General features: G+C 53.8%; 1 protein-coding gene across 1 annotated transcript in view; it reads left to right on the top strand.

The window, feature by feature from the left end:
* Positions 1-21,857, top strand: part of TANC1 (tetratricopeptide repeat, ankyrin repeat and coiled-coil containing 1) — a 296,536-nt gene extending 274,679 nt beyond the window's left edge. Inside the window, exons 19-26 of the mRNA XM_045298122.1 lie at positions 11,097-11,230; positions 11,913-12,036; positions 12,583-12,758; positions 13,306-13,438; positions 15,390-15,481; positions 17,146-17,292; positions 18,315-18,415; positions 18,788-21,857. Of these exons, the coding sequence (XP_045154057.1) occupies positions 11,097-11,230; positions 11,913-12,036; positions 12,583-12,758; positions 13,306-13,438; positions 15,390-15,481; positions 17,146-17,292; positions 18,315-18,415; positions 18,788-20,192 (2,312 nt within the window). The 3' untranslated portion in view covers positions 20,193-21,857. The remainder of the gene's footprint in view (positions 1-11,096; positions 11,231-11,912; positions 12,037-12,582; positions 12,759-13,305; positions 13,439-15,389; positions 15,482-17,145; positions 17,293-18,314; positions 18,416-18,787) is intronic.
* The last annotated feature ends 429 nt before the right edge of the window (positions 21,858-22,286 follow it).

Genomic DNA, 22,286 nt, shown 5'->3' with positions numbered 1-22,286 from the left:
TCTGAGCAATGCCGCACGTGCCATTGCCAGGCCTGGTGCTGATTCGAAGTAGCTTGTCAGAGAGGTGGATGCCAGCAGCGGCCCCGGGAGGTGGGAGCGCCCTGAGCAGCTGACCAAGCTGAGGTCCCTCACGGCTGGCCCTTCAGTGCGCTGGGTGGACACATGAGAAGGAGCACAGGCAAGTGTCTCTCTTAGGGCTTAAGAGACAAGCCAAGTGTGAGACCAACCTCAAAGACTCACCTTACATCTGTGCCGTGTCATTTCACGTGGGCATTTGGTTTAGTAAGAAGCCAGTCCCTCTCGAAAGCTGGTCGAGTAACTCGTGCCCTGTGGGTTTTGTCCCTGGCCCAGCAGAGGGCTTCATGGACGTCAGTGTCCTGTCTTGCCAGCCATTGGGCCCTTTGACTTTCCTGGCCAGACGTGGCGAGCCTGGCCTTTCAGACATCAGTTGCATTGCCCTGAAAGCTGGTGTAGCTCTGCCCTCGGGTGGCACCACTGCGTTGGGTTCCAACTCAAGATGGCCCTGTGGAACAGAACCCTGCTCGGTCCCAGGTCAGACCCCTGGGATCCAGAGCACTTCACGGGCTGATCTTCAGAACGAGATTGCCGGGTCTGCCTTCCTAGGCTCGCCTGGTTCTGGGAGCACCTCTGACAAGACAGGTGGTGGCCGTGAGGAGGTGCATGGGCCACACTCAAACCTGGAACCTCCTGCCCGGAGCCACCATGCCCCTCACCTACTTGCTGTTAAAGGGCCTGGCGGAGAATCAGTAGTAAATAGTACAGCCTATTGGGAGACCATGGAGAGCACATGAGGGTGGGCCCACCGGTGTGTGTGGCGAGGCCCTTTGGTTCCATGGCCACTCACAGAGGTGCCCAGCTGCGAGGGTTTCTGGGAAGCCTGAATGGGCCAGAGCCTGGCAGGTGCTGTGTTACCTCGTGTCAGTCTGTCCTCAGCTGTGACAGTGAGTGCTGGCTCCTAGCCGAACGAGGTCCCTGTTTCCGTGTCCAAGTTTGGTGTGAATCACCCCCAACTTCGGTGATTGGAGATGCTCCCCTGGGAATTGTGAGAAGGAACTATGTCTCCAGACTCCAGGCACCGCTCCAGTGTGCTAGCCTGTGTGTGCGCTGCTCGCCATCCTGGGGGAACAGAGGCCCCCTCTGCTCCCGCCTGCCATGTCCCTGCCAGAGAAGCCCGTTTAGTCACAGCGCCTCCCCAGCCCACTCCTCCAGGGCACTGGCTGTCGTTGGCGGCCGTCCAGTTGGCTCCGACGCACGGCGACCCTGCATACCACAGAACAAGCAGGTGGATATAGCATTTTAGAACAGGAGGCGTTCTCTTGGCAGAATAATTTGGCTGCCTGCTGCCCTTCCAGTTTCTGAAAGATGATGGGATGTCCTGAGAAAAGTCTGAAGGAAGTATTTCACTCAGCACACTTTTATGCCCTGTCCATGCTGTTTTCCTTAGTCAATACTTCACAAAAGAGTGTAAGGAGCTCTGGTGGTGTAGTGGTTACGAGAGGTGGGCAGCTCACTGCAAGGTCAGCAGTTCGAAACCACCAGCTGTTCCTTGGGAGAGAGACGGGACTTGCTGCTCCTGTGATGAGTCAGTCTCAGAAACTCCGTGGGACACCTCTACCTTGACCTCTAGGGGTGTGTGCATCTGCATTGACTCTGTGTTGTATGTTTTTGTTTGTTTACCAAAGGGTTCCATCACTATAAGTCATGCATTGTTGCCAGAGCTGTCCGGTGTGTTGTTTTGTTTGTTTTTTTTGGTGGGGGGGGGGGCGTTGTTTGCCCCTAGTCCTTAAAGACGGGCTGCACTTGCTCTGCTGTGCATGCGTAGGTTTTCTTTGCCTCTGCCCAGCGTACCAGCGCCTCCCTTTGGCAGCGTTCTGAAGCGCAGCATGTAGACTGACCACAGGTCTCTGTTCTCTGACTCTGGGTAGAGCCTGGACGCCTCTGGAACTTGAGTCTCGGCCTTAGCTGGGTGCTCTAGGGTGAGGGTGACCCTGAGGGGAGGGGTCTTCTCCCTGTTTTCCTGCCGAGCCATGCAGATGATGCGAGATGGCTCACACTCGATGTTTTAAAAGCCTCCGTGAATTCCCCCTTCTCACTCTTCCGGACTTGCTGCTACCGAGTTGAGTCTGACTGATAGCCACCCTGTGGGGCAGGGTAGGACCCCCTGGTAGAGTTTCAGAACGGTAACTGTGCCAGAGTAGAAAGCCTCGCCTTTCTCTTGGAGCAGCTGGTGGTCTCAGACTGCTGACCTTGTAGGCCAATGTGTGACCGCCAGACCTCCAGGCCTCCCTCTTGTCCCAGCACTGGGGTGGCTGCTCCTGTCATTCCGGACTCAGGCACCCAGCTCTGGCCCACAGGCCCGCACAGGTGGTGGACAGCGGGGCTTATTACACTGGAGGGCACCCCATCAGAGCCACCCCAGGGAGCCCTCGGAAGGCTTGGTATTACTTAAACACGGCCTTTACTCATCCGGGTCTTTAGTGGGAGGAGGAGCTTTTCCTTGATACGAGTGTCGGAGTGAAGGTAAACCGTGCCGAGTCGGCGCAGGATTCCAGGTGGGAGCCTCGAGGAACCAGGGTTTGGCTGTTGCCTGCTAGGGCCTGTGGAGAATGCCATGTGTGTGCCCTGGAACCGCCGTGGAATTTTCCCAGTGTGCCCCTTAGAGAGAAGCTGGGTGGTTTTCTGTTGCAGGCCTTGAGCATCTCGCCAGCCCCAGTGGCGGGAGTCCCTGGTCAGGACATTCCTTCCCTCGGCAGTGTTTGTTTTAACAAGGTGCAGTGCGATTGTGGCCATGGAAATCCAAGTTCCTGCCAGTCTAAACAAAGGGAGAAGTTCTTGAGTTTCCTTTGCCGGGGGGAGGGGGTATGAAAGTCCGATCACCCAGGACCTTTGGGATATGTCAGGGAGAGGTCACCCAGGGTTTGGGAAAGGGGAAGAAGAGTGGGGTAACCTAGGATACTCGGAGGTGGGGGGTTTAACTCTAGGGCTCTGGAAGGCGGGGAGAGAGGCAGGTAACCCAGGAGGGAGGGGTGGGTAAAATAAATCCCCACACATGGCAGATGGAGCATGAGAACTGAGGTGTGCTGGCCTTGCCACCTCCTGCTCTGCTAGGCGCCTGGGACCTGCGCCTGACAGGGGGGACTCTGGAGACCACTCTTCTCTTCCAAAAGGGCAGCTGAGGTCAGCAGCGGGTGGTGTCTACACAACTGGGCTGGGCTGAGGAGGGAGGCTGGGACTGTGCTGAAAACCCCCACACATGAATTTGTAGGTTGTCCACTTAATAGGAGGCTCTTCACCACACTGACCGTGGTGTGGTGACAGTCCACAGAGCCGTCTCAATGAGTCATTCCTGCCTGGACCTTAAGAAGAACTAGAGTCTTGGGCGGAACGGTGTCAGACGTCTTGTGTACATTTGGCAGCTTCACCTGCAAACATTGTAGTGTGTACCTGCTGTCTTCCACAGACTATAAACCACCTTCCAGAAGAGCCAAGTTGTGTCTGTCAACTTCTTATTGAAATGGCACACGTGTGTGTGTCCCTTAACTTTCTGAGGCTGGGTGTAAAATTGCATAAAGCGGTTTTGTGACAATGCCCACCTTTTACACAGAGGCCCTCTTTGGCGCCCTGAGCATAACTCTGGCCGCCAGCCTCTGAGGACACAAGAGCTGGGTATGTAATCCACGCTCTCAATAATTTGCCACATGAGCGTCTTCTCAGGAGTGCGAACAGGGTTGGCACCCTTTACCAGGCAGCTGGGTGACGCTGTGAACCTTCTGTAGGAAGCATGATGTATGTTGTTTGTGCTTTTGGAAATTGTTTTCAAATGGAGGTTACATTTATTTATAGCACACATCATTCCTCCAGAGGATCTGAGGAGGTGTGTTTGAGATAATGTATGTAGGAATCGGGCAAAAGTTAAGCCAAGAGGAGCACACGCGGAACAGGAGAGGACTGTGCCTGAGGGGCCGAGTTGTCATTCACAGACCATGGTGCACTGTTGTCTCTGAGACCACAGGGGACATCCCCCGGAGGTGACCCTGACTGTCCCTGGGAGGGCGCCCCTCCAGGTCCTTCGTTTGAGAGCCGCACACAGAAAAGGCGGCGGGCTGAAAGGAATAGTTTTAAAGGCTTCCCGGAAGCTGTGTCCGAGTGAAGAACTGATGGCCACCCAGATCCGTGTCGTGAATCCTAGCCTGTGTGACCGCGCTGCGTGGCCCCGGCACATGGTGTCATTTCTCTGGGCCTTATTTGCTTCATCACTGGGGAGCCGCTGACTCAGTTGAGGTGCCCAGGGTGGTGGCTCAGCAGGTGGGAATGGCCACCCAGCACAGGCAGGCCTGGCCGACCCTCCACCTCACAGCCCCTCCGAAGGTGAAGCGCTCGCTCGCTCTCTCGCTCCGGAGGGAAGCTGTGCCGCATGGGCGACGATTGTCTGTCGTTCTGAGTGTCAAGAAAATCCCAGAATCCCTCCTGACAGTCTCATGTTTTAGATGAAACAGCTTGATGATTTCCAGCTCTCCAAACCTGCTCTTTACTTTTGTGCTTTGACTGCTGAGTGGGCCAGAGAGTACCGCAAGCCTCCTCTCCCTGAGGCTCGGTCATCAACAGCCTTGTTCCCCTCTAATGGTGTTTCCATCTTTGTCCCTGTCCCTGGACGTCTGGTGAGAACTGGGCTGCTTCCTACTCACATGGGCGCTTTCTGGTTTCCATTCCCCACTCACGTTTTGAAAAGACGGAAAAGCCCAACAGCATGAGAAATAAGTGGCACAAATACCCCAACTCAGCAGCAAAGCTAAGCTCCTCTGCGCACATCAAACTCTTAGCCAGAAGGCAGTGCCAGCGTGTGCTGCTTATGTGCCCAGTCGGCCCGGGTGCACTGCAGGGCAGTTGGGTGACGTGGAAGGGGAGGGTGGCCCCAGTCACTCTTAGCGCGTGGACTAACCACCCTGCCCTTGATGTTTCCAGTCTGGACACAGAAGCAAGCGATGTGGCGTGGTTGTTTGGGGAGGTGACTGTGGTCCACAGTGGCCTTGTGTACAGCAGAATCCACGTTGCCTGGCCCAATGCCAGCTCTGTGATCATTGGTGTACGTGAGCCCATTGTTGTGACTCTCTTGTCTGCCTACCTCCCGGCTTTCCAACTGATCCTGCTGCATGACGCATCCAAATATTGGCCCGTTTTTAATCAACACTGTAAGCCTGGCCGCCCTGCACACCCACTGCAGTGTGAGTTGTATATCCCTGTGTCGCTGAGCAACAGATTGGCAGCGAGATTTCATAGTGTTTGCAGAAGGCCTGTGTTCGTGACCAGTTGACCGTTGAGTGTTTGTAGGGATTCCTGTTGACAAAGTGGTTACACACTGGGCTGCGAAGGACAAGGTCAGCAGTTCAAAACCACCAGCCGCTTCAGGAGAGAAAAATGAGGCTTTCTACTCCCCAAAAGAGTTACCACCTTGGAAACCCACAAACACAGCTGTACCCTGTCCTGTAGGGTCACTGTTAGTCAGAGTGGACTCAGTGGCAGTGAGGTTTTTATGGTTGTTGACGTTCACGAAGACGCTTTGCCCAGAGCACTTGAACATGGAAGGTTCCTGTCATAACCCATTCTAGGATACAAAGAATTACCTCATTTGATACGTTTTCAGTAACTCCAGACTGGTGAAGATCCATCAGGTGTTTCTTAAGCTCTGTCCATTATAAATCAGGCTGGTCCTTAGAGGGAACCCTCACTGATAACAGGTAATTATTCAGGATGGTCAGGAAGTGATATGATTTGGTGGAAAAGTAAATAATAAGACCTTCTCTTCAAGGACTTTTCGAGTTCAAGACATTGTGTCCAGTGTGAGCCCCACAGCTGCTGTGGATGGTGGTTTCAGAGCTGCTGTTCTTGCCTGGCCCTCATGCCCCTGGTCCTCTGTCTCACTGGCCCAAAGGCAAGGCATTTCCCGACTTCCAGGGAACAGTCTCCCACCCTGGCCTCCGCCCCTCTTTGCCGGTCGGGCTGCGTGAGCTGACCAGTGTTAGAGGCCCACATCAGCCCCGGGGTGTCCTTTTCGGCAGAATCGTTGGGATTCCTGAGGAGGGGCGGCTGGGAATATGCTCAGGCATGTCATTGAGTGTGTCTGAGCCCCGCTCGTTTCCGAATATGGTATCCTGATGTCCTGGTGGCTGCTGAAACATGAGGTCGCCTCCCTAGCCTCCAGAATGGGGCCAGAAGCGTCCCATCTTGTTGCACGGTGGGGGTGGGGGGTGGGAGCACGAGCCCTCCTCAGCTGGAAGGCACTGTTGGCAGACGCTGAGGGCCTCCTCGTACGCGGTGTCTGTGCAGAAGGTGATCCGTTGTAAGCCTGAGCAAAGCCCGAGTGGGACCCTTTGAGCCTGCGGTGCTCAGTGACCGCAAAAGGAAGCTCATCTGAGACGCAGGGAAGGAAAAGGAGGCTTCACCTCTGCCGCCAAGCCTGGAGTGGCGCACAAGCCCCTCTCTCGGCAGCCGAGCCGCTGTCGTCTTGCCACCCCCAGGAAGCACAGCCCCTATTCTTAGTGCCGGGCTGTCCTTTCTGGTGTGCTGCTGTGGCAACAATGCAGCCGCAGCTGCACTAGGAATCTTGCTTTGAAGGTCCTGTGTGTAATACAGACAGACTTGCTTACCGAGCAGAAGAGGACACGACGTGCTGGTGCGCCATTCGCTTCAGCCCTCACGAAACGGGGAGCCCACGTGTTGAACCCCTCCTGTGGGGTCCTGCTGGTTCCTCGACTGTGACTCTGCCCCGAGTGTGTGTGTATGCACGTGTATGTGTTTTTGGCCTTACCTTTTAGTACTAACTACAACCAGAGGAGGAGTTCCTTAACTAGAGAAGATGCAAAGAATGAGCTTGGATCTTTCCTCTCCTGAACCGCCGGGAGGGGTGCTACTTAGAGCCCTCCTGATGGTGTCCATAAGACTGCCGGGAGCCTGCACTCTCAGGAATCGTGAATGAGGAAGGATGGGACCAGCCTCACTCGTCTCCACGCTCAAAGAGTCGGGGGCAGGGGCAGGCTCACCGTGGCTAGGGGGCTCTCACATTTCCAGTGGGATCCCCCAGTGTCTCCGCTGCATCAGCACAGAAAACTGATATAGCTGACTCTTAAAAAAAAAAAAGTATTCTGAATTAAGTAGAGGGTATACGTTTCAGACCATCAACTCTGTATTCACCAGCTCCGCTCACTCACCCATCCACACCCCTCCCCCAGTGGAATAGCCCACCACACCCACCATCGTCCCCTGATTTCTCTTCTTCCTCTTAGGGGCACCCATCCCCCCGGGGGACCCTCCAGCGCCTGATCCTTTGGTATCTGAGTCTTTGGCTTGGTTTTGATCCGTGGAGTAGTGGTCTCAGACCATGTCTGCCCTTTGGTGACTGGCTGACTTCACCCGGCATGATGATCTCCGGGTCACCCCTGGCAATGAGGGGCTTCGTGGTTCCATCACCGTTTCTCAGTGATGCATCCTGTTCCTTTGTGTGACTCATTTCAACAACAAATGGGTGAGGGTGGGATGGCTCCGGCGACGTATTTTTAAGTAGTTAAAAGCATAATGAAATAATGCAGCGAGCGGGAAACACTTGCTGAACCTTGGGACTCTCTATAACCCTGATCTCCGACAACCTCTTGCCGTGACAAACAGCGGACCCTGGAGCCCAGAGAGCTTGTGGATTGGCTGAGGTTGCATACAGCCACTGGGAGTTGAAGTGTTTTCCGGGCAGTGCTGGGGCTCCAGCTACAGGGACCCTGTGCTCTCTGTGCCAGAGCACAGAAAGCTAGATGCCTCTACCCAACACACCTCACAGAGTGGGCAAAGACTCCGTTTGGGGACCGCGGCAGGGTTTGTCAGCTACTTTCTTGAGAAAGCTAAGGAGGACCATGCTTTGCTGCATGCTAAATAGTGTTCCACCTAGAGGGGGAGGGGGGGACTGATGAACACTTTTTTATTTTTAATGTTTTTATTGGGAGCTCATACAACGCTTATCACAATTCATATATACATCCACTGTGTCCAGCACATTTGTACATTTGTTGCCCTCATCATTCTCAAAGCATTTGCTTTCTACTTGAGCCCTCGGTATCAGCTCCTCATTTTTCCCCCTCCCTCATGAACCCTTGATAATTTACAAATTATTATTTTATATCTTACACTGCCCAACGTCTCTTCACCCACTTTTCTGTTGTCTATCCTCCAGGGAGAAGGTTATATGTAGATTCTTGTTATCAGTTCCCCCTTTCTACCCACCTTTCCTCCACCTTCCCGATATCTCCACTGGTGAACACTATTAAGTGGGGGTTTTGAAGAGAACATGCCACCAGAATTTGAGGGGTTTCATGGGAAATGCAGTCGCTTTGTGTGTTGAGAAATCTTGGGAGCTAGCAGCTGCCAGCTCCCTCGGGTGCCCACCGTGGGGCCTGGGAAAGTTGGAGCTGGATTTCTTGATCCATTTCTCCCCAGGTCCCTGGTAGCTTGCCAAATCAGTCTCGAGCCTTGAACTGACCCGTCTGAGCAGAGCCTCTTCAAACATACTTTTCTGGGGGAAAGTTGGTTTGTTTCCTAAAAAGCGGCAAGCCGTCATGTGCGTGACCAATGAGGCCTTGTCCACTGGACCCTCAGAGCTGACTGCGCGGACGGGCCCCTGGTTTCTCTGGGCTGTCTTGTAAGCACCTAGAAGGCACCAGTCTGGGGCAAGGGCACGGAAGCCCTCACGCTGTAGAAGGCCCACACTCCCTGCCCCAGAGGGGCTGAGGACAAGCGGCACAGTGAGAGTGCTTGCCTTTCCTTCCCTCATCCTGCCTCACTCAGGCTGTGTGGCTTTAGGACTGGCTGGTTCACCTGGCCCTCACAAGCCCCGCCTTCTCCCTTACATTCCCCAGACAACCCTGAAGCCCTGGCCTGAGGAGTAGAGCTCAGCTGGGCAGGAGAGCAGATGGAGTGCCGCCCCACGGTGCGTGACGTGACGTCACCAGCCGTGCTGTTCTGTGTCCCTTAGGAAGGCTCCTAAGAGGACCTGCTGTTTGTCACAGGGAGATAGGCACAGGGGTCCAGTGTAGTGTGTGTGTGTGTGTCTGTGTTTCCTGGGGGCTAACCAAGTGGGTTGGAAGTGGGAGCGCTTGCAGCTGTTGGTCCTGATAGGGGTCGGGGAAGATAGGCTCACACCCAGAGGTGCACATGGAAACCACACCCCCCTGAGGACTCCCTTCATCTCAGCTACCTCGTTCTGTGACCGTGCCCCAGACCTCCCCCACCCCCACCCCCCAGATACCACCTGCCCCCTCAGGCGGCCTGCAGCCATGGCCTGTGTTTGAGGACATCGGAGTAAGGTCTCACTGGGCCCACAAGGGGCTTCAGAAGGTTTGTGGGAAAATACACATGGTGTGTGAAGAGAGAAAGGACGATGTCGCGTGCGCGCTGTGAGAAGCTCTCAGGCATTCTCTTGCATTTTGTTTCTTTGAATTCGGGTTACATTAGTGAGACCGGATCGTTTCGGAGCACTTAGCTGTGTGGCGTTTAGGTTCTTCGCTGTCAGTTTGGATGCCATCCAGGACTGGTGGACATTGCTCTGCTCCGGTTTGAGCCCCGATGAAGCATGCTGTGGTGAACATTGCCATGCTTGGGACAAGAGTTGCCCGGGGGTGCGTGCCTGCAGGTTGGTGGCACTGGCTTTACTGAACGATGCCAGGCTGGCTTCCAGAGCAGGGGAGCTGGTTGTGCCTCCCGCCGTCGGGGTATGAGGTTGTCACCGCTTCATGGGCATTTCTCAATGACAGGTTACTGGCGAGGCTGACAACCTTCTTTTCTGTGGATTCATTGGCCTTTGTGTTTCCCCTCCTGTTTAGGGTTTCCCCCTGGGCCCATTTTTGTTCTGTGGCCTCTGGCTTGTAGGCACGCTGGATCTATTCCTGGGAGCAGTAAGCTGGTAGGGGCTGTATGTAAAACCAGCTGTCCCCAGAATTAGAAGCTAGGCATCACACTGCCTCCTCTCCTTCCTCTGTGCCAGTGTCGTATGTGCCCTGGCTGGAACAGTCTGTCTCTAACATGCCTCCTTACCTGACCCTTCCCTGCCCGATTCTCTTGAAGAGCCTGTCTTCCTGGCCTGGGGCTTCCTTGCAACCGGCTCTTCCAGTCCCCTCTAGACTGGGATCCATCCCCACGGGATAGAGCCCTTTTATACTGGAGCTTCCCACCCCAATTAGGAGTCATTCCTGTGGAGCAGGGAGGCATAGTTGCTGATGTGGAGGGGTTTGTGAGAACTCTGGCTCGATGTTTTTTCACCTCTCCGAGGTCTCTGGTTTCTCTTGAGCTCGCCTCCCCGAATCACCACCCCTGTACCCAGACAGCTCACAGCCTTAGGGCCGTCACCCAAGCGCTCAAGATCCCCTACAACCAGCTCCCCTCATTTGCTTTCTCTGATGTCCTTCACCGTGACCGTGGACTCCATGAAAGAGATTCTACGTTCCATCAAAGCACTGCGGAGACAATGTGCTCTTAACTGATGCTGGCTGTTGAGTGGAATGTGCTGACTTTAGGGTAAGAGACCAGACTGAGCAAGAATACTAACCTCCTTATTTTGTCGGACTGTATTCTGGTCACCTATTGCTGTGGGGAAATGAACAAAAACAAAATGGTTTGCCTCCTGACTGGTTTCTGCAGGGCTCGGTGGGGATGGTTCACCTCTGTCACACAGCTTCCCTGAGGGTGACGGCTCACTTCCACACTGGTGCACACACACAGGTGGAGAGCTGGTGCTGGCTGCCAGCCACGGGCAGTTCTTGGTTTTTGTGGCCTGCTTGGGCCTCTCTCCAACGTGGCATCTGAGTTCTGAGACTAGAGTGTTCCAGGGGGTAGAAGCTGCTTGACTCGGAAGACGAGGCTCGGAAACTGCACAGCATACATCTACTGTGTTCTATTGGTCAAGTAGTCACAGAGCCCCCCCACCCCCCCAGGTGTAAGAGGAGAGGGCACCTAGACCTCTGCCTCTCAATAGGAGGGAGGGGCACCAAAGAATGTGTGGCCCTCTCTAATCCACCACCTACTCTGTCCCGACTCTCCCTTAGCGCTCACGGCTGCCGCAGGAAGAGGGAAGCTGGAGGTCTGTGAGCTACTGCTGGAGCACGGAGCGGCCGTGTCCCGGACCAACAGGCGAGGGGTCCCACCTTTGTTTTGTGCGGCACGGCAGGGGCATTGGCAGGTACTGTGTGGGCCCTGGGATGCTGCAGAGACAGTGAGTGGGGGCAGACTATCCTGCTGTCCCGACAACAGGAAGAGTACTGTGCCAGAGGCAGACACTCCGGTCTGTGCCCTTGAAGAAAGAATTCTCACTGGGGTGGTGTTCTATGAGCTGTCTCTCTGGGTACCTGCAGGCCCCCAAGTAAAGTTCGGTTTACAGGTAGTAGGACCCTGAGGCTGTGAATCCCTAGGAAACTTCACTCTAAAATGCCTCTCTAAAGCCTAAAACACCCACCCAGCCCTGAAGCTTACCAACTTAGGTCACTTGCAGGGAGTGCCCACCCGCCCCCTAAATCTTTAATCTCCAAATCACCCTTCCATATGCACCCCCACCTTAGTTGCCTTCCCACGCCCCCAGTGCCTCAAGGTGTGCTCTCGCTGACCTGACTGGTGGCCACGTCCTCCCCATGCCTCTTCCTGCCTGGCGTGGGGGCCAAGTTCTGTAGACCTCGTGATGACCTGGCACAGGACAACCAGAGCAGATGTATGGGGGAAGGCGCTGCCCAATGGCAGATGCCTGACAGGACGGGTGGTACAAGCCCTGCGGGCTGCAACGCTGAAGGGGGAGGTTGGGGGACAAAAAGGCCATGTTCTGCTCTCCTGGCTGGGGCAGGCGGGGCTGTGAGTCTGCGCGTCTCTTGCAGATCGTGAGGCTGCTGCTGGAGCGCGGCTGTGACGTGAACCTGAGCGACAAGCAGGGCCGGACGCCCCTCATGGTGGCTGCGTGTGAAGGGCACCTGAGCACCGTGGAGTTCCTCCTTTCCAAAGGTAGCCTCGCAGCGGCCGACGAAGAAGACGTTGGGGGCTTTCTAGCTCCCGATTTTAAAAGGGTCGTGGTTGTGTTTGGCAGGAAAGCTTTTCAGCGGCCCCAGGAGGCTCGAGGCTAGGTCGCGAGCCCCCAGGGACCCCTTGCTTGGCTTCACAGTGTATTGTTGCCGTCAGGGGCAGGCCAGCCGGTTCCCGCTCTGGTGGCCCCACGTCGAGTAGAAGGAAACACACCGGCCACCCGGCCCTGCGTGGCCATCCTCTCAGTGGTCGCCGTGTTGGTTGGCCACTGGTCCATCCATGTCGTCTGGGCCTTCTTCCTCTTTCTCACTGACCTCGGTCTTACTAACAGGATGTCCTCCTTCGGGGACTCGTCCCCCCTCCTCATTTTGGCCGGTGGGGGGTGTGGGGGGGCGGGGGCATGGGTTTCGAGTGTCCCAGCACTTGATGGACGGGTCCCCTCTTTGGGCAGGGCTGGTGGTGGTGAGGCCGTCTGCTTTGGGCTCTCCTGCATGAAGCCTGCGTCCTGGAACTGGGCTTTCCTTCCAGGCGCCGCTCTGGCTTCTCTGGACAAAGAGGGTCTGTCAGCGTTAAGCTGGGCTTGTCTGAAAGGCCACAGAGCCGTGGTCCAGCATCTAGTTGACGAAGGAGCCGAGATAGACCAGACGGACAAAAACGGCCGCACACCTTTGGACCTGGCCGCCTTCTACGGGGATGCGGAGACGGTGAGTGCGGCAGATGACCGAGCCTCCGGCTGCGGCCCGGGGCTAGTGTCGCCAAGGATGCCCACAAACTGGACCCGAGGCGTGGTCAGCAGGAATCGTGTGTTGTGAGAAAGCTCTCCCTTCCCTTGAATTCCACAACAGACGCACAACCTGCTCTAGGACCGAAGCCACCCTGGTAGCAGATTCCTAAAACAGCAGAAGCCATGATCATGAACTATATATACAACAAAAACCAACCAAAAACCAACACACTGCTATCGAGTCAGTGCCAACTCATAGTGACCCATGTGGGTTTCCAGGACTATAGCTCTTTATGGGAGTAGAAAGCCCATCTTTCTCCCTCTTCGCAGCTGGTGGTTTTGAACTGCTGACCTTGAGGTTAGCAGCCCAGTGTGTAACTGCTATCCCACCCCATGACAGAAACACTCATATGCACATGGTTTCATTTTCTCGTCATTCACTTCCTCTCCATCCCAGCACCTCCAGGCAGGGGGCCTCTGGCCTCCAGCCCGTGCTGCGAGTCAGGCCTCTGTTCTCGCCCCCGCAGGTGCTGTACCTGGTGGAGAAGGGCGCTGTGATCGAGCATGTGGACCACAGCGGCATGCGTCCTCTGGACAGAGCCATCGGCTGTCGAAACACATCTGTGGTGGTGACGCTGCTGAGGAAAGGGGCCAAGTTAGGTCAGTGAAGGCCGCCTTCGTTCAGGGGGGAGCGGCCTCGGTGGGGCTAGCTTCTGACTTTATAGATATGAGGAGCTTCGGAAAACTTGGAGGAATGCTCCTCTGTTGTAAACTTGGGAGCTTTCACAGCCCCCAGGTTAAGAAGCGCAGGTCAGATGTAAGGGAACTTTCCGCTTCTAGGGCTCCTCTGCCCACAGCCCCCCCAAGCGCTTAGTGCCCTGGGCATTGTGTGCAGAACTGGTAACCAGCTGCCATCCAGCTCGATCCCTCTGCCAGCAGCCCCCGTGTGTCAGAGGAGAACCGTGCTCCGTGGGGTTTTGGGAGCTGATTGGGGTGGTAGGTGAGGGTGGGATGGACTGGAAGTGCCAACCTTTCGATGAGCAGCCCGAGCACACGACCGGTTGGCACCCCGGGCACTCGCTGTTGGGGGGAGAGCGGAGGCCAACGTTGGAGGGGTCTGTAGTGGCAGGTGTTAAGAATGCCCAAGTTGTGTGGCAAGGGAAGTTAGGTGGGGCCCCACCGAGCAGCCATTGTGTCTGAACTCGCCCTCTGATTCTCATTGACTGCGAAGGTTGAGGCCTGCTCTTCCGGAGGGGTCACCGTGAGCTGGGCAGGACTGTCACCCAGGACGGTTTGTCCAGGGGGAAGGCCACATGACCCAGTGGGGACAAGGTGGGGGTACTTCTGAGGTAAGGCATGCGGGGACTCTGAGTACGGAGACCCCCTGCTATGTGCAGCCTGAAACCCCAGTCAGCATGAAATGTAGTGCAAGCTGTTTGGCCAGCGGTACTTCTGGGAGGGGGCGAGGAGGAAAAGACACGGTGTTGGCTGGAACGTCCAGAGCGGTTAACAGTGTCTGGGAGTCCTCTCTGAGCAGCTCCACATCTGACCTGCTGTGAGTGGCATCTCCAAAGTGCAATAGCAAGTGTCAGCTCGGCAACAGGTATGGGAGTAGCGATACCGGGAGGGCAGGGAGAAGAGAGGAGGAAGGGGAACCGATCCCAATGATCGGCAAAACCACCACCTCCCTGCCCAGGAGGACAAACAACAGAAACATGGGTGACGGGAGACTGCAGACAGTGGAAAATATGAAAACAGTAATAATTCATAATTCATCAAGGGGGGCGGGGGGAGGGGAATAAAGGAGCTGATACCAAGGGCACAAATAGAAAGAACCGTATATACCAGTGTATAAGCCGAGTTTTTCAGCACATTTTTAATGCAGTTTTTGTGGTAAAATTAGGTGCCTCAGCTAATATGCCAGTTGGCTTATACTTGAGTGTATACGGTAAATGTTTAGAAAATGATGATGCCAATATATGTACAAATACACTTGATAAGGAATGTTTTAAAGAGCCCCTAATAAAATACTTTAAAATAAATAAAAATAAAAGTATATTGCCAGCCTTTACAAAAAGAAAGAAAGAAATAGTGTCAGGGTTCAGATTTCATCCGGGGCAGCCAGGCCCCCAGAGTCCCACGTGTTGAGAGGACCCATGAGCCTGAGCGGTGGGGCCAGAGCTCAGGGGTCGGCCTCAGACCAGATGCTGACAGCACAGGACTCCCTGACTGCCTGTGACGGTGGCGCTGCAGGAAGCTCTGGGCCATCTGGAAGTGTGCTTTGGTTGATCTCCCCCCGAAGTTCCCATCGCAGGGATGCCTCCCGGCTGCTGTGATGCTCTAGGTCCCCAGGACTCTTCACTTGAAGGGAATCAGTGCCAGGCACCGTCCCTGCCCCACAGTGCCTGGTTCAGCATAAAGCCAATGAGAAGGGACCAGACTCACAGGTACCCGCCCTCTTGTCTTCAGTCTGTCCGCAGGCAGCTGGAGGGGGCTGCCGAAGCCGGGTCCCTGCGGCCGTGGGCTCTGCTCTCTCTGCGGCTTTAGTGGCCCCACAGACTTGAGCTCCTTCCCTCCGAGACCTCTAAGTGGATGCGTGTTTATTTTGCAGGAAACGCTGCCTGGGCGATGGCCACTTCCAAACCTGATATTTTGATTATCCTTCTGCAGAAGTTAATGGAGGAAGGAAATGTGATGTACAAAGTAAGTGGTGTCACCCTTTCCTAGGGCTTGGTGACTGATGCGGGCAAGTCACTCATGTAGTGCGCTCGGGCCAGAGCTGTGCTGTTGCTCAGAGACCATCATGCACCTTTGTTTTCAGAGCAGTTCCCAGAGTTGCTCACCTGGCCTTTCCCATCTCAGTGGCAGAGTCTGCAGGTATCTGACAAACCATTCTCGAAGTTTGTCACTAGGACCTATTGAAGGAGGCCAAGTGGCCTCCAGGTACATTGGTGCATCCCTCTTCCCACTGACAGCATCCGGGTCCAGCCGTGTGACACTGAGACACTTGAGAACAGGAGTACCCAGGAGACGCACCCAGAAGCAAATAACAAGACTGCTTTACGATCTTATTTTATTAAATACTCATAAGCTTCTGGAATTTCGCAAGCTGCTGTTGCTTAGAGACTGGGCTAGTCTTTTATCTTTCATTTTCCATGGGAAACACAAGTGTGACGTGCACATTAATAAACTACAGTAGTAAAATAGGATATCATTTAGAGCAGGAGTCGGCAACCTCGCGCCTTTACATAATCGCTTTCATTTGTATTGCCTGCAAACGGTCAGATAATATCTTTGGAGACAGTAAATATTGTAGGACTGCCTTGCTGTGAGGCACAGAAGCAACTGTACATGGACGGTGGCCCTAACGAAGGGGTGTGGCTAGGTCCCACTTGAACTTTATTTGTGAAATCGTTAGTGGGCCAGGGCTGTTGGCCAGTCTGCCAAATCCTGGTTTCTGTCGATGCTCAGGTTAGTTACGTAGGTCACAGTTCTTCCGGGTCAGTATGACCCAGAATGTAGAATGAAATGTAGAATTAAAACTACATTATGCAGAGAAAAACCCCCCAAAGTGAATTATGACTGGTGAGGACCTTTTTTATTATTCTGTGAAGCTGCTCTATCTGTTATATTTTGGGTTTTTTTCCCCTTTCTTTCTTTAATAATAGCAAATCAATAGGCATATAGCATGAGCCAGCAGGGTTCCTGATTTGGAATCGGTTTGAAATTGAGTTCAGAATCCATGTTGTTGTGTCCTTGAAGTGGTTTTAATATGAATTTGGGCAGGCAATTATGTCAGAAACACCAGGCCATTTCCCGCAGGCTTCCTCCCTGCTGTGCGATAGAAGTGATGGAGCAAATGGATTTCTTTAGCCTTGAAAATGAAGTGTGGGGCGGTTCTGAGGTTTACAGCCAGCGCTTTAGTTCCTCGTCGAAGAGAAATGATTATTCTCCAGCAGGCTCCTGTTTGTCCACAAGACTCGGCTTGCCTTAGTTACAATGGCGTCCTCTCGTTTTTCATTGGAATCCTGTTACATGTAGAGATAAAGTATCTTTAGAGGCGGGGGCTCATTCAGGAGATAATTTCCAGGAACAAGGCCCTGCCAGACGGTCAGCTGCTGCCTTCAGTGGGGAGTTGCCAGGTTGGCCATGTACAAAGACCACCTTGCACACGGTCGCCTTGGTCCCTGGTGCAGCATATTCTGCACGCAGTGGGGAGGACGGAGACGCTGAGGCGTGGGTGCCCTCGGTCCGAGGTTGGCCCTTAGTCATTTAGAGACCCCCTGGCACTGTACTGGTTTCGTGTGGGCCAGGGTCCTGGGGCTGGGGAGCCTCTAACGGCGCGTTTCTGTGTTGTCGAATCCTAGAAAGGGAAGATGAAAGAAGCCGCCCAGCGCTATCAGTACGCCCTCCGGAAGTTTCCGCGCGAGGGGCTCGGAGAGGACATGAGGCCGTTCAATGACTTACGAGTGTCCCTCTATCTCAATCTGTCTCGCTGCCGGAGAAAAACAAACGTAAGTGGTGCCCCCGAGTCCCGCCCCAGGCCCGAGCTGGACTCTGATTCCCCAGGCCGCCCGCAGGCCCGGCACGTTTGCGCATTTATGTGAACCGGCAGATGGGAATGAGCACCATTTTGCTCATCGTCCCTGCCTGCCTCAGGATGTTGAGAGAGTGCTTGGGTCGAGAGACCTCTGCTCAATGCGGAGAAGCGAATGCAGGGATTCTCTGCCCTCCGCAGTCAAGTCGTTCAATGCCAGCACTGTCGCAAGCAGGCCATCCCCATCGTGAAGCTTGACGCGGAATCTTTTGGCATCTGCCTAGTGTTCAGGACCGTGGCTCCATGGCTGGGCCAGACCGAAAACCGAACTCCCTGCCGTCGAGGCAGTTCTATCGCACAGCCACCCTGCGGACAGGGCGGAACTGCCCCTGTGGGTTTCCAAGACTAACTCTTGATGGGAGTAGAAAGCCCTGTCTTTCTCCCTGGGAGTAGCTGGTGGGTTAGAACTGCTGACCTTGCAGTTGTGTGTGTCACCGCTCCGATAGCGTAATTCATGGAGGTTCGTTTCAGGGATCCTTCCTTCCTCCTTACCTTTTCTCTTCGCCCCTCCTGCCCGCCCTTCTTTCATACTGTTCCTCTGCATCGCTCCACGCCCCCTCCTGCTCAGACTTCCTCCTCTGCCTCCTGTCAGTACCCGGGGTACCAGATATGCTGCCTCCTCCTGGTGGGCTGCTTGGACCCCCACACACACCCGTTCTCTCCTTGAGCATCCGTTCTTGCTTCTCTCGTGGACCCTCTGAAAGACCTCAATAGGCAGTAATCACCCCCGGGGAGCAAACCTGAGAGACTGGACATGGACCCACCCTCATCCTGCCTTCATCCCTCCTTCATCCTTGGCCAGTGACATCCGAAGTGCCTGTTACCTTTTGAACAAACCTATTATAAAAACAAACAGAAGAACAACCCTGTTATAAAAGTTATAATTATGTTTCAGTGTTTTTAAAAAAAACATTACATTTATTTTGACCTTAACCCCAGGACTTCGGCATGGCAGAAGAATTTGCTTCCAAGGCTCTCGAGTTGAAGCCCAAGTCCTACGAAGCCTATTATGCCAGGGCCCGGGCAAAGAGAAATAGCAGGTACGCGAGAATGCTTCCTTCTCCTTTCCCGCTCACTTGAGCCTGCCTGCAGCATGAACTGCCTACGGCCCCCTGTGGGCTCACGGGCATTGCCCACTAGAGAGAGGAAGGGGCAAGGCTGGAGAAGGGGTGGGGCAGTGACCCAGAGAACGGTGCCCATGGCCAGGGAGGGGATGGTGGGCGAAGGTCCAAAGGGCCGCCCTGACAGGAATCGCTTGGATCTGGTCTCAGACTCAGGCGAGTGGGTCCTGGCTCTGTGGGAAGGGGTTCGGACTGCCTCCCCCGAGCCCGGCTCCTAGGAAGGGTTTCTGTGCTGTGACAGCCAGAGCATGCTCACGTGTCACCTGCCCTCCTTGTGCTTGCTCCCTAAAGGCAGTTTGCAGCAGCGCTGGCTGACCTGCGGGAAGCCGTGCAGCTCTGCCCCACCAACCAGGAGATCCGGCGGCTCCTGGCGCGCGTGGACGAGGAGTGCAGGCAGGTGCAGCGCAGCCAGCAGCTCAAGCAGCAGGGCCCTGCGCCGGCCGCGCCCCACGACTCGGATCACGAGGAGGACGCCTCCACCCCGGACTTCAGCGACCCCTTGCCTCTGGAAGAGGCCGAAGAGGAAGAAACTTCCCCCCGGGAAGAATTGAGTCCCCCGCCACCGCCAAGGCCCCAGCCGTGCTCCTCGGGCCCCTCCCCGTACATCCGAAACCTGCAAGAGGGCCTGCAGTCCAGAGTCAGGCCGGTGTCGCCGCAGCTTCGGGCGGCCCCGGGCAAGGCCCTCCGGGAGCCGCTCGCGCCGCCGGGCCTGACCATGCAGCCCTCCAAGCAGGCGCAGATCGTGAAAACCAGCCAGCACCTGGGCTCGGCGCCGCCCGCGGGGAGAAGCGGCAGCGTGAAGCTGCCGGGGGCTTCTCCGAACCCTCCCCCGAGCCCCATGCCAGGCAGACCCTCCGCCTCCACCGGCCACCGGGGCCCGCACGTCGAGGGAGTGGGTCCTTGCCCCGCGGCCACCGGCGCTGGCCCTTTTGGGGATCGACTGGGCTCTGGCCCAAATGCCCAGCTGCCACGCAGTGACAGTGGCACCGGGTACCCTTTGCCAAGCAAGGTCAAGACTGCAGAGAGGCTTGTGTCTCATGGCTCCGTGGCCGGGGATGTCACCCCGCCAAGCCAGGCCGGGCCAGCTTCCCTGGCCAGCTCGGGCTCGTCCGACTCTCCTTCCAGCAGCATCAAGATGTCCAGTTCAACCAGTAGTTTGGCGTCCAGCAGCAGCTTCTCTGACGGCTTCAAGGTCCCGGGAGCGGATGCTCGAGTTAAGGAGAAGGTGGCTAACCAGGGCCCCGGCGGTCCCGGGGAACACAGGCCACGCACCACCCCGTTCATGGGCATCATGGACAAGACGGCGAGGTTCCAACAGCAGGGCCACCCTCCCAGCCGCACCTGGCACTCGCAGGTGGCCGAGGGCCTCCTGAGCAGCACATCACCTGCAGCTGGCCTGCAGCCCTCAAACTCAGAGAGGCCCTCTCTCAGACCAACGGGGGGCTATGGTAACCCAGCCAAAACCTGCTCCGTTTCTACCCTGGGTGGAAGCGTCCGCAACGGGGCCCCGGGGAAGGAACTAGAAGAAAAGTGCCAAATCCCAGTCCACTGTCAAGAAGGCAGGGTGGCTAAGACGGTTTCTCATCTGTACCAAGAAAGTCTCTCCAAACAGCAGCCTCACATCGGCAGTGAAGCCCACAGGAGTCACCTCTCTTCAGCAAAACCAAAGCGATCGTTCATAGAGTCAAATGTGTGAGCCTTAGAGAGACCCGGGGCACAATCGGAAAACTATTGGCTCCTGGTGGTGAATAATCATTAAATGTTTTGTTGTTGCGGCGTGAGTGGGTTGTTTTTTTTTTTTTAATCAGAAAAATGCCTTTCAGCCTCGCTTCCCCTCACCCCCCTTATTCTCTGGAGTGGCTCTGGTGGCACTGATCTTTTGGAAATAGGAGAGAAAATGTCTTTCAGAAACAGCTGCAAGTCACCATATATAAGAATGTTAACCTGATCAAAGATTATCAGCTACAACTCACTATGCTTATGAAATTAGAAATGAAAATGGGCCAAAATATTGACTCATGCTTTTCTCTTAAACTAGCTGTTGTTGTTTTTCACGGCCCTCTTAGCTTTGCTGTGTGGTAAAATCTTAATACTTAGAGAACAGAAAAGTTTACTGTTAAAGAATGATACGGTCCACTCATAGTATCCGTAGGGTGGACTTTTCAAGTGACAGTTCCACTGAGTCAAAACTATAATACAGAAATTCAGACTGAAAAAAAATAAATTCAGACTAGACGCCTAACCGAATAGAAGTACAGCTGTAAACATAATACACTTCATTATTTTTTCTCTGCAAAGCAAAACAGAACACCCAAATACTGTTCCCTTCATACCTGTTCTCTTAAAAGGATTAAACACTTATTTCAGTGTTGTGGCTCTTATTCAAACTATTTCTACAACACCTTTTTGGAAGTGTCATTTTTCAAGGTGTTTGTGACATTTGGAAATAAGTGTAAGACATTTGGAATCAAGATTGGTGGTCGAGATGGGTTTGGGTAGAAGACAGGCCAGCAAGCTTTAGAGCTTGTTAAGTTGGCTCTTCACTGGCTCCCAGACACTCCTGGGACACGCCTTCCAAGGAAGGTCTTTCACAGACGATAGTTGACTTGGATGCTTAAGGTGTGGTTGGTTGTTGCTTTTGTTTTGTATAACCTCATTACAGTCATGTGCTGTACATATTAAATAACCAAGTTTTATCCAGACTTGTAAATATAACTGTTTTAAAGTAGTTAACCTTAAAATAATGTCCAGTTATATATTTGCATGTTGTTTGTAAGCTTCATCCATGCTGGTTGTTGCACTGAATGATAGGATAGCATGTTAACAGTATACCAGGAACAGCACTTTATCACATTTATATGAACACCATTGAGGTGCTACTTAAGTCCAAGCTGATGTATTATTCGTTTGTAAAGGTAGGTACAGGAATGAGCCTTGGTTTCAAGGTATTTTTATATGAAAATGGTGTTATTGGAGGATGTTAAGATGCTAGTTTGAGAGAGGGGAGTGCACTTGTTTTATATGTTGGGATGTGAGAGTTATTTTCTAGAATTGGGGAGAAGTTCTATATTTACAGAATGTTTTTTAAAATGACACGTAGTTGTAAAGATGTTAACCGGGAAGCATCCAGCAGTGTTTTGTACAAGTAGGAATTTCCTGGTGTCTTCCTTCAGCATCTGTTCCTATGTACAGTGTACTTTAAACAAATAGCTTTATAATTTTTATAAGCTTTTTATGAGTTCTGCATATATAACTAGTATGGCTTATTTATTGTTTTCTTTAGTATTTGTGGAAGTCTTTTGTCATGTAGTTCCTGCACAACTACTGTACTTTTCCACATGGAATAAAGACTCTGAACTGATTTGTTTGGCATTAAATGAAACAGTGGGTAGAGAATGTTCTCCTACTACTATCTGCTTTAGTTCTGCGTGACCCGGTACCCCAGATGCCACATTCCCCTAAAGTTCATTTATGTCTCAGCTAAGTTCATGTGCTTTTCAGGTTCAAAGAACTGTGCTCTCTTGAAGGTTGGCAATTTGAACCTGCTCAGCAGTGCCAGGGAGGGAAGGTGTGGCGATCTGATTCTGTAGATTACAGCCAAGAGAACCTTACGGAGTTCCAATACGTAGTACGTGGAGTCGCCAAGCATCTGAAGCAAGTCAAGTCCACCACAGCAAGTTCAGTGTTCTTTAATGAAGGTATGAGAATTGAGCCATGTTGTATTAATGATAAAATTCTGATTAGGAATCCTAGGCTAAACATCCCCTGATATTAAAAACAAAAACCTGTC

The sequence above is a fragment of the Echinops telfairi genome, unplaced genomic scaffold (assembly GCF_000313985.2).
Source record: "Echinops telfairi isolate 266 unplaced genomic scaffold, ASM31398v2 ScPeMD7_4;HRSCAF=17, whole genome shotgun sequence".
Lineage (NCBI taxonomy): Eukaryota > Metazoa > Chordata > Mammalia > Afrosoricida > Tenrecidae > Echinops > Echinops telfairi.
This window is presented reverse-complemented; position numbering and strand designations above follow the sequence as displayed.